Source organism: Lathyrus oleraceus, chromosome 6, assembly GCF_024323335.1.
Source record: "Lathyrus oleraceus cultivar Zhongwan6 chromosome 6, CAAS_Psat_ZW6_1.0, whole genome shotgun sequence".
Classification (NCBI taxonomy): Eukaryota; Viridiplantae; Streptophyta; class Magnoliopsida; order Fabales; family Fabaceae; genus Lathyrus; species Lathyrus oleraceus.
In genome coordinates this window covers 474,975,338-474,987,897 of record NC_066584.1, presented here as the reverse complement: position 1 = coordinate 474,987,897, position 12,560 = coordinate 474,975,338, and the positions used below count along the sequence as shown (strand labels likewise).

General features: G+C 33.8%; 1 protein-coding gene across 1 annotated transcript; it reads right to left on the bottom strand.

Annotated features, from left to right (window-relative positions):
* Positions 1-4,306: 4,306 nt before the first annotated feature.
* Positions 4,307-4,876, bottom strand: LOC127096331 (secreted RxLR effector protein 161-like). The gene has a single exon (XM_051034915.1). The coding sequence runs from the start codon at positions 4,874-4,876 to the stop codon at positions 4,307-4,309; it is 570 nt and encodes a 189-aa protein (XP_050890872.1).
* Between the last annotated feature and the right edge of the window lie 7,684 nt (positions 4,877-12,560).

The following is a 12,560-nucleotide window of genomic DNA, read 5'->3' as shown; positions in this document are numbered from 1 at the left end:
CACCGTCATATGCCACAATACAGCCATTTCAAGAAGTTCGGGCACATAGAGAAAAATTGTCGCAATAAAAATAGGCATCAAGCTAATATCATAGAGGAACATGATCAAGAACAATGTACATTCTATGCCACTCAAGACTCAATAAGAGAAAAAAGAGGAAGTTTTTACTTGGATAGTGGATAAAACAATCACATGGCCAAGGATGAGACTATTTTCAAAAGCATTGACGAGTGTGTCAAAGTCAAAGTTCGACTGAGAAATGACAATATGGTAGAATCAAAAGACAAAGGCACTATCATGACGGATACAAATAAAGGTACGTGACACATCCATGATGTGTTACTAATTTCCAACCTTAAAGAAAATCTTCTAAGCATTGGCCATGAGAGAGGCTACACACTTCACTTTTAAGGAGGTGAATGTAAAATCTTCGACAATAAAAATAAAAGGGCCGAGATAGCCAAAGTGAATATGGAGAAGAGTAATAGAAGTTTCTCACTAAATTTGGAATATGCAACAAACATTTCCATGAAGGTACAAGTTGATGATTCATGTCTCTGATATTGAAGATTTGGTCACTTAAACGCACATGCCTTGAAGCCGTTACATTAGAAATAATATGATGAGAGATATTCCAAGCATAAAGAAGAATAATAAAATGTGCAAAATGTGTCTCCTTGGTAAGAAACAACGATTTCCATTCTCAACAGGAAGAGAACAGAGAGAGAAAAACTTGTTGGAGCTGATACATACTGACGTCCACGGGCTGATGAGGACACCATCACACGAGAATAACATGTACTTCATACTCTTCATTAATGACATATCTATAATTACATATGCCTATTTACTAAAAGAAAAATCATAAGTCTTTGGAGTATTAAAATTTTTAAGGCCCTTATTGAAAATCAAAGTGGAAAATAGATAAAAGTACTAAGAAGTGATCACGATAAATAGTACACCTTCCACAAGTTTTACAGATTTTGTGAGGATGAAGGCATAAAGATACAACTTATAGTTGCATATTCTCCTCAACAAAATGGTGTGTCAGAGAGAAAGAATCACATAAACATGGAGATGGTTATATCGATACTCAAGGAGAAAGGATTGCCTAACATATTTTGGGTTGAAGTAGTCCACTGTTTACATACTTAACAAATGTCCAACTAAGGCAATACAAGATAAGACTCCAATTAAATCTTGGAACAGGAAGAAGTCATCAACAAAGCACCTAAGGGTATTTGGATCTATCTGCTACATTCACATTCTAGGCGTGAAAAGGCATAAGGTTGAAGACAAGATTATACAAGGTATCTTCCTGGGGTATAACAAAATCTCTAAAGGCTACCATGTCTACAACTTGCAAACTAAGAAAATAATCATCAATCGAGATGTTGAAGTTGATGAGAATGTTTCATGGAATTGGGATGAAGAAAAAATGGAGAAGACCATCCTTATACTGACTGAACTGCCTCAAGAAGAAGCTGAGGAAGAAGACCCAAATAAACCTCCTTCACCTCCACCACAAGAAAAAGAATAAGAACTATCATCACCAAAGTCTATTCCAAGACGAGTAAGATCTATGGCAGACATATATGAAACTTGCAATTAAGCCATACTTGAACCTTAAAAATTTGAAGAGCGTCAAAGCAGGAAATATGGGTCATGGAAATGGAAGAAGAGATAACGATGATCAATAAAAACAACACATGGGAATTAGTAAATAGTCCATATGGAAAAAATGTCATTGGGGTTAAGTTGGTCTATAAGACAAAGCTCAACCCTAATGGCACCATACAAAAATACAAGGCGAGACTAGTAGCTAAGGGTTACTCATAGTTGTTAGGTGTGAATATGGAAGTAGAAACACAATCCAGAGGGGAAGGGGTGAATAGACCCAAAATAAAAAATGCAACCTCTATTTTCCAAAATTAGAGTGTTTTCAAAAATGAGTTGCGAGCGGAAGGTTTGAAGCAAAAATGAAAATTATACAATTGATTATGATCTAACAAACACACATTTTGTTTCATAAATATCCAAGATTATAAACAATGAAATGTTTGGTATGAATTAATTCAATTTGGGTAGTCACAAGAAGTGTACACTATTAATTTAGTATATGGAATCCCAAATTCAATCAGTTTTCAGATTTATCAATCACAATACTAGCTTGACTAGTTGTTCAATTCCAAATAAACCTAAGCTTTACGTATTTAACCATTATCAAGAACAAAACGATATAATACGAAGGAATTAAAAAACCTAGTATGCAATCACTCTTAATATAAATGCAAGAGTAGAGTTAGAGAGATGACACCGAGATTTATAATGCTTCTACGTTCGTCCTCGCTTGGCCTACGTGCACTCTTCAATGGTTTCCCATTGGAACCTGCATAGTGCATAGTTCCTTGTCATTTGACAAATATTTCCAAGAGTTAATCCAATCACCAATCCATAATTACAATTGAGAAAATAAATCTCCTAATTTGGATCTTGACTTGTATACAACAAACTTTCCAAACTCTTTTACGTAATCTTTACTCGAATAGGTTTCTTGAACCTTCCAATAGCACCAATTATGCTCTAAGCTTTCGTGTGTAGCTATCGACCCCTTGATCCTACCGATTCCTTGATCCGAGATGAAATACTTATTTAAACAATACACAGTTAATACTAAGGCAATACTTGAGAGAAGAACCTACTTCTTTTCAATGAAATTTGTCACCATCATTGACAGTCTCTCTTTCTTGCGAACAACCTGAAAACTCAACAAGATCTCTAAGGATGGTTAGTTTCAATTATGCGTCTCCTTTAATCAATATCAGAACTCTCGTTATCAAGATCTGAAATAAATTAAAGTTGAAGATGTGAGACATTCGTAGCTAGAGTTTGAACACTCAAAATAGAGGAAATCGATTTTCACACAAAATTACACTGAAAACTCTTAACATAATGATAACTATTATGTTTGAATGATGATAAAAAATGATTTATATGTTCTTGAGATGAAGCACACAAAATGGTTGAATAAAGATAGTTAGATTCCAATCAAGAAAAAATATGATTTGAATCAAATGAGAAAAATGAAAGAAATACCTAGTTTTTGAAAAATATGATAGTTGATTCAGATAAGAGAAAACGTGATTCGAATCAAATGCTTTTTGATTTGAATCAAGAACAAAATGTGATTCAACTAAAATATCCCAAAATTGATAAGATTTTTAAGGCAAAGTAATTTGATTTAGATCATGTTGAAAGTTTGATTCGAATCAAATAAAACTAAATCAAACATGAATTTTGAAAATTGGAATTAATTCGAATCATGTACAAAATCTAAAATTTTCAAAAGCTTTTTAAGATTTTACCTTGAATCAAAGTTTTTCCAAAAACACAAGGTGATTTCATTTCACTATCAATTGCTATTGATCAAATAACATTTAGATCAAGATCAAATCTAACCAAAGTTTTATTCATGCTAAACACGAGAAATGCAATCTTGAAGGAGACTCAATGAATCAAAATAAAACAATGATGACAGCGATAAAATAAGCAATAAATTAACCGGATAATAGAGACATGCAACTACAATCTCACCCTTTTTGATGCTTAACAAGCTTTCACTTGGAATTGAGTCGACATTTGAGTAACATGTGTAACTCCCACTGAAACATTACACACAAACAACTAAAACATAAAAACGCATAAAATAATTCTAGACTCGTTACAACTCCCCCCCTGACAACATAAAAAAGAGATAGTTTGAAATGCGTCTAAAAACTAAAGAAAACAACCACAAACATATAATTCCAAAGAACATATGAGATAAATAGCTAAGAAGCATATACAATAACCATGATCACATATTCAATGAAGATAAAACATGTCACAAGCAACATAATGCAAATAGACACGCAACACAAACATTCAACAACTAAAAATTAAGTGATCAAACTTGTAAATCAATGTATGCATTAATAATCATAAATAATGCATGAACAAGTAAACAAACATTCTAATGAATATAATTAGAAATATTTCATTTAAAAGGACTTAAATGCAAGTAAGAATAATCAAATAGACACACTAGAGATGAATTAGTGAGACATGGAGGAAATAAGCAAACCAATGCATAACTCTAGCACAAAACACATAGAATAATACAAGGGTTAGAGACATACCATTGTAGGTTGGAAGAAGCTACGAATTTCTATAAGAAAGTGTCGGTGAAATGAAAATATATAGAAAACAAAATAAAAACCAAAACCTAATTCTACTTAAGGTAATTGAGTCTAAGACTCCCATGTCCCTACAGATTTGTTTGGAAGGATTCTGATGACAACAATTTTGTAAAAATGCCAGCAAGCTGACTTTTGGTGTCAACATACTCAAAAATAGCGTCTCCTTTCTCCACATGATCTCTTAGGAAATAATGCCGGATCTCAATGTGTTTAGTTCGTGAGTGTAGTACTAGATTCTTAGTAAGACTTATAACACTAGTACTACCGCACTTAATTGAAACACAACCAAGTTTTAAATTATAGTCCAATAGTTGTTTCTTAAGCCATAAGACTTGTGCACAACAACTACCGGCGGCTACATATTCAGCCTTGGCGGTAGAAAGAGAAACACTATGTTGTTTCTTACTATGACAAGAAACTAAACAACTTCCATATAAGTGGCAAGTACCACTAGTACTATTCCTATCCAACTTGTAACCCATAAAATCGGAATCATAATATCCTACTAAGCTACAAGCACTTTTCTTAGGATACCAAAGACCGTGATTGGAGGTTCCGTTAAGATACCTCAAAATACATTTAACGATCTTAAAGTTGGAATCCTTAGGTGATGCTTGATATCTAGCACACATACACATACTAAACATGATATCAGGCCCACTCGTGGTTATATAGAGTAAGGATATGATTATACCTCGATACTTGGTTATGTAGAAATCCACTTCTCTTTCATCTTTGTCTATGAGCACATTTTGAAGCCATTGGAGTTGAGATAGTCTTTGAATATTTCATCTCGAACTTATTGATAAGATCTAGACAATACTTTGTTTAACTTATGAAATTTCATTCTTCACCTTACTTATTTTCAATCCTAAGAAGTATGTTAACTCTCCCATAAGTGACATCTCAAACTCCACCTGCATTTGTAAGACCCCAATTTTGACCCTAAGATCCCTCATGCTATCTCATCATTTACATTGGCTTTTGGATCACACCTTGGCATCCTCCTCATCCCTCATTCATTGGGTTTGTATTGGGAGAGGTCACCAAGCACTTTTGATTGTATCATACTTTGTTTTTCTTTGTTTACTAACCAAAATACCAAAAATATGTCTATGGGTAGCTTTGTTTCTTTTGTGGGTAGTGTGTGTCCACTTGTGCCTCATCAAGCTCATATCTAGGGTTTGAGACCTTTAATGTAAGAGATCAATCAAGTAAAGGTTCACTATGGTTCTAAGAATCATATATGTATCCCCATGTTCTTTATTTATCATTTTGATCAAGAATTCATCAAGAGTTTGAAGCTTGTTTGCCTTGGAAGCCCCAATTCATCTGGGTATCTTGTGTGACTTCCTCAACAAGTTTTCTTCACCAATTGATCAAATATATCAAGTTATAATTCATTACACATCATCTTATGCATATATGATCCTCCATTATACCCAAATATCAAAGGAACCTCAAGTTTGCAAGTTGGTTCAAAGAGGTTGACTAGAGAAAGTCAACTGGTCAAATCTAAGGTTCCCTAGACCTTATCTCCTACAATGTTTGTCATATTAAAATGATTCCAAGGTAAAAGTTACTCTTTATGACATTAAAAACAACTTTCATGTTGACATCAAGAGCTAAGTTTTCTTGGAAAGTCATTTTTTATGTTGAAAGATTATAGGTCATTTTGTTTGTGCCCTAGTTGGAAGGTCAACTTACAAGAACCATAACTTGCTCAATGTTTATGATATGAAGGATATCCAAGCTTCATAATCAATTTAAATATGTCTTCTCCAACTTTTATTCTTTGAGAAATGTCAAATTCTACTTGCAAGGGCATGTGCCAAGAGGAGACATTATAGGTCATTTTGGGTCATTACCATTGAACAAGCAATTCTCCTCAACTTATAAAATCCATAAATCCCTCATGAAAGATTCAAATGGTGTCAAATTTATGAACAAATTCAAGCATAATGTAAGATCTACAACTTTGATGAAGGAACCATTTTTATTTCAAGCTCATAACAAAAGTTATTCAAGGTGGAAGAAGTGGTCATTTGACTTTATACTTAGAAAAATTTCAACCATGTTTGATTTCTCCAACTTACACCTCAAAATTCATCATGATCCAAGTTCCCAATGAAAAATTATTCAACAACAAAGTTGTTCCCCATGATGGTACCTTTCCAAAGAGTCCAAGATCATTCCATTTGGACAAGACTTGAAGGGGCTGCGCATGGTTACTCTGCATGGCTTGTTTTGGCAGCTTTTGAACTTAATTTTCAAATACCATTGCATGGCTTCATGATATGTTCTCAGCATGTGTTGTGTACGAATTTGGACTCAATACAATCATCATTTGGGCCTAAATACATGCCCATGCACCCATGCACACAAGTTACTAAATTTGGCCAAAATTTTAAAGGTGTGAAAAGAAATGTGTAGGCTATAAATACATGCCCTTGTTGATCAGAAGAAGGATCCCTCTTGCCCAAGCTTTGCCCTGCTGCTTCCCTAACCTCCATAAAGGATAAACTTAAAGATTTCACTTGAAGTCGAGTTTCAATTCCCATTCTGTTTTGGAATTGAAACTCCAAGAATCCAAGCCTTTCAATCATCCATTCCACTTCCTGGAAGTTGTTAGAGTCGAACCAAGGAAAATTGGAAGCAAGATCAAGCTCAATTGAAGCAAACCGAAGGTGAATTTTCAGATTTTTCTCTTCTTCGATTCTCCCCCAATTCTCCACTATTTTGCTTGTTCTTTGGTTGTCTAAATACCTACCAATGTAGGCAATAAGATTGAGTTGCTTTGAGGCCAAATCTAAGCAACTAAGATCATGCACCTCAAATTTCAAATCCATGTATCTTTTAATATACTTGGAATTGAGAGAAATTGAGGTCATATTCAAGCTTCTGAGCATTTTTTCTTTCGATTAGTGTATTCATTTGTCATTTTTATGGAGGTTGGTGGTGGACCAGTCCGGTGAGGTCCACCGGAGAAGAAGACCGGAGCTAGGGCTCCGGTGGTGCGTTGGCGCCTTCCCAACCATTTGATCATATTCAAACGTTTTAATCCTAGCCTTCGCTTCTAATTACCACGCGTGTACACGCGTTGACTGTGGTGCATGATGGAGCGTGCGTTGTGGCCATCAGATCTGCCACCTCAATTAATGAGGGAGATCTGATGACCCTTGTTTTTTTGAATTTTAGTTTATTTTCTGATTTGATGTTTAATCCTCTTATTTTATTTTATTCATATAAATTTCATTTTTAATCCAAAAAATATGAGACTTTCACCAAAAATCTTTAAATATTTTTCTCTTCCATATTCTGAATTAAAATCATTTTTTGGATTAATTTTGATATTTTTTGTGAATTAAATGGTTTTGGACTTGTTTTTAAATATTTTAAAATACTTTTGACTTTCCAAAAATTGAGAAATTTTTTGTCTAAGGTCCTTTGACCTTGTTTGACCTAGGATAAATCCTTTGGCTATTTATTTGGTGTTTTGAAGGGATTTGAGGTTTTGTCCATTTAAAATGGCATTTTAATTCATTTTAAATTTAATATTAATTATATAATTGTTTGAAGATTGTGTTGATCCATTTAATTGATCTTGTGATGTTTGACTTTCTGTTTGGCCTTGGTCTTGGTTGATTTGACTTTTGTTTGACCAATACTATTGGATTTAGGGGGTTGATGAAATGTACATTTCATCCCCGAAAATGAATGGATAGTATTGATCATATGAAATTCCTCATATGATAAATTTGGGTTTCTATGTCCCCTTTCCTCTCCATCTTCATCCCTATTCTTCCCCAATCCATCATTGACCAATGAATTTTCTTCATGTCTAATGTTAGTTGATTCATCAATGACCTTGTGACAGATGAATCAACATGAGCCTGACTGAGATATGTCCCTCCTTTTTTTAAGTGTGTGGTATGTTTTAGGAGTTTGGTTCTTTCTACCAAATCTCTAACATGCATTAACACCTATATTTTTATTACCCGACCTCAGATAGTTGTGACTTCTACATAACTCCAATTACGATTGCTTAACATAGAGCTAAATTTGTCTAAAAAGGCATAACATTCTTGTAAGTGAGATTATAAGTCTCCCATTCTTCATGGCATTGTGTGAAAACTTGACCTTTTTTCCTTTCATGAGAGCTAGTGACATACTTGTTGATTTATCCAAGTTGGAGCCCTTCTCATGGATGATGTCTTAGTTCATGTATTTATACTTGTGAATGAATGGTTGAGTGTTATCCAAGGAATGACTTAAACAATTGAACTCTTCACTAACCTTTGACTAACTCTTTATTAATGTTGCTTTACTTTCAAGTCATTTACTTAATGCAATTTAAATTTCAGTATCTTTATTATTCATTGTCATTTACATTTCATGCAACTTGTTTATGTTTCAAGCCCTTTTCACTTTGCTCATTTGAGCCATATCTTGTGATTATATATATTGTTTGCTTGTGATTTTGTTTTGTTTGTGGTCTTAGGACCTTAAAATACCTAATAACAACAAAAACCCTAAAAAACATCTTGGTAGACTGTTGGACTTGATCTGAACTTTTGGACTTAGAATAGGCAACTTCCTTATGCTTTGAGGACTTGGCCAATGCTACTACCTGAGACTGAGTTATCCTTGATTATACCTTTCATCTGATGCAAGACCTTGAGTGCCCTTGATTCATCTATCACTTTGTCTCTGTGCTTAATTGTTATACTGTTATTATTTGCTGATGTCTGATGATTGTTTTGAGTTGATCAAGGAATATTTTCATCTGATACATTGGAAGACATTGAAGACTGATAGTTATTGGAATGCTTGCTTGGATATTATGGATATCTTTATTTGATGCCCGGTTCTTCATATGGTTTGCTTGGATTGCATCCCATTGGTCAGATCTTTTCAACCCTTAACTTTTAATTTTTTCTAGGATAGTCCCTTCATCTCCTCCCACTTATTTAATTTATAAAATCTCTCCCTATTTTCAAAACCTTCTTTGTTTGTGTTTTTCAACTTATACATGTTTTAATGATTAGAAACTTTGGCTTTATGCCAATGAATTTTCTAACCTTTTCCTAAATCAAACTGGTAAATGAACTTAACCATATTAACTTTAAATTTCAAAAATACAAAAAGAACTAACAACCCCATTCAAGTATTTGGCCTTTTGTGCCTTTTTCTGCTAAACTTTTGATAAAATCAATTCACCAACTTCTTTGAAATTTTTACCGTGAATTACGGGGTTTTGATCCCTCATTTTTATGTTGGTACGTAGGCATAAGACCGAAGGTCTTTTCAAACACAAAAATATAATTAATGAATTGTTTCCTCATCCCCTCACTCTATATTTTTATCAAACATCATTTGGACCAAAACACTCGCACACAAAAAATGGCTCCCTAGGAGTACCTAGAACACTTTGGATGCTAACACATTCCCTCTGTGTAACCAACCCCCTTACCTATAATCTTTGACATTTTATTAGTTTTTATTTGAAAACTTCTTATCTTTGGGTTTTGTTCGTACTTTTGCCCTTTTCGTTTGGAAACAATAAAAGCGCGGTGGCAACTCTGGTTTTATTGACGTCAAGTTTATCCATAGCTTGATGGTCATGAATTTACCGCTACAACATAAAACTAGAAAATTCTCGACAAAGAGATTCATTAGTAGACTCAATTATAATATCACCTACATAAATTTGCAGTTAAATAATATGCTTTTCCTTATGTCTTATAAATAAAGTGGTGTCGCATTTCCCACGATTGAATCCTTCTTTGATTAAAAATCCACTCAATCTCTCATATCAAGCTCTAGGAGATTGTTTGAGACCATAAAGGGCTCTTTTCAACTTAAAAATATGATTAGGATTATTGTGATCCTCAAAACCTGGAGGTTGTGATATGTACACCTCTTCATTTATATGACCATTTAGAAAAGCAGACTTAACATCCATCTGGTAAAGCTTAAAGTATAAGCAGAAGACGAATGCCAAAAGGAGTCTAATGGCTTCTAGGCGCGCTATAGGAGCATAAGTCTCCTCGTAGTCTATCCCTTAAGCTTGATTATATCCTTTTTCCACTAACCTAGCTTTATTTCTTGTAATTACTCCATTTTCATCCATCTTGTTCCTAAATGGCCATCTTGTGCCTATGCCGGTTTTATTAACCAGACGCAGAACAAGGTTCCAAACGTCATTTCTTTTAAATTGGATTAGTTCCTCTTACATAGCAAGTAACCATCCCTCGTCAAGTAAGGCATCATATATCGATTTAGGTTCAATATGAGAAATGAAAGAAAAGTACTTACATAAATTGTTAACTTGTGATCTAGTACTTACTCCCTTTTTAATGTCTCCAAGGTTTTGATCTAACAAATGATCTTTTGTGATTGTCTAATCTCGAGGTAGCTGGTTCGAGGTGTCTAGTTTTCCATCATCATATAAGATTTCCTCCTTATCTTCCGTAATGTCCTTATCCTTATTTTCGGATCGGGATCCTCTTTTGAACTTTCGTTGTCGATCAATCTTTCCATTATAATACCGGAAACATCAGAAAAAATCGTTCCCTTTGAATTATGACATAAAATGATTTATATGTGCTTGAGATGAAGCACACAAAATGGTTGAAAAAAGGTAGTTAGATCCGAATCAAGAAAAATATAAATTGAATCAAATGAGAAAAATGAGGTGAAATGAAAGAATACCTAATATTTGAAAAATATGCCAGTTGATTCGGATCAAAGAAAACACGATTTGAATCAAATGCTTTCTGATTCGAATCAAGAACAAAATGTGATTCAAATCAAATAGCCTAGAACTAACAAGTTTTTTAAGGAAAAATAATTTGATTCAGATCATGTTGAAAGTTTGATTCGAATTAAATAAAACAGAATTAAACCTGATTTTGAAAATTGGAATTGATTCGAATCATGTACAAAATCCGATTCGAATCAAATCAGAAAAAAATACGTTCCTAGGAAATTGATCAAGATCAAGTGTAAGATCAGATCAAGAATAAATTGATGAGTTGAGCTACTATCCAATTTGATCAGGATCAAAAATTCAGTGTAAGACTGAATGATTCGAATCAATCTTGTAAAACCTCAAATTTTCAACATTTCAAAAGATTTTTGAGATTTTACCTTGAACCAAAGTTTGCCAAAAAAATATAAGGTGATTTCATTCACTATCATATATTATTGATCAAAGAGCATTTAGATCAAGATCAAATCTAACCAAAGTTTTATGTATGCTAAACATTAGAAATGAAATCTTGAAGGAGACTCAACGAGTTGAAATAAAATAAAGATGAAAGCGATAAGACAAGCAACAAATTAACCAGATAGTAGATACATGCAAATACAACAATAACTCATAATTTTTTACAGTGATACATTTGCACAAGTAGCCCGTCTTGATACCCTAAGAGATCTAATAGCTCTTGCGACACAAATAGGATGGAGTATCCATCAACTAGATGTCAAATATGTCTTCCTCAACGGTGTACTTGATGAAGGGGTCTATGTGGAGCAGTCACAAGGATTTGTGTCTAAAGGTGAAGAAAGCAAAACATTATATTGTCGGAAGTAAGCACATCGAGTATGGTATAACAAAATCGATCAATATTTCATGGATTGAGGATTCAGGAAAGTGACCTTGCATTATACATCAAATCTCAAGGTCAGTACACTCTCTTACTCTCTATATGTAGATGATCTTATCTACACGAGAAACAATACTGAGATGATGATGGAGTTCAAAGAAGACATGATTAAGACCTTTGAGATGATCGGCCTTAGTTTGATGAGTTACTTTCTCAATATAGAGGTAAGTTAGAGAAATGACGGGATATTCATCTCGCCAAAGAAATACACATAAGGCTTACTTAAGAAATTCAAGATGTACGGTTGCAAACCCACTAATCCACTCATAACAAATGAGAAACTATAGAAGGATAATGGAGCACCAGAAGATGATGCATCCAAATACAAAAGTCTAATCAGAAGACTTCTTAATTTGATAACTACACAACCAGACACAATGTATGCTACAAGTCTTTTATCAAGATTCATGCAAAATCCAAGTCAAATAAAATTTGGTGCAAGATTTTTTTGAGGTATCTACAAGTAACAAAAGAGTTCGGTATATGGTACACTATCGAAATCGACTTAAGATTACTTGGCTACACCGACAATGATTGGAAAGGTTTGGTAGATGACATGAAGATCACCTCTGGCTATGCTCTCTCACTCAAATCAGAAATTTTCTCTTGGGCGTGGAACAAATAAGCTACAATTGCACAATCAACAACA

Coding starts and splice junctions, on each gene's coding strand:
- LOC127096331 (XM_051034915.1), bottom strand. CDS start 4,876: ATGTGTATGTGTGCTAGATATCAAGCATCACCTAAGGATTCCAACTTT.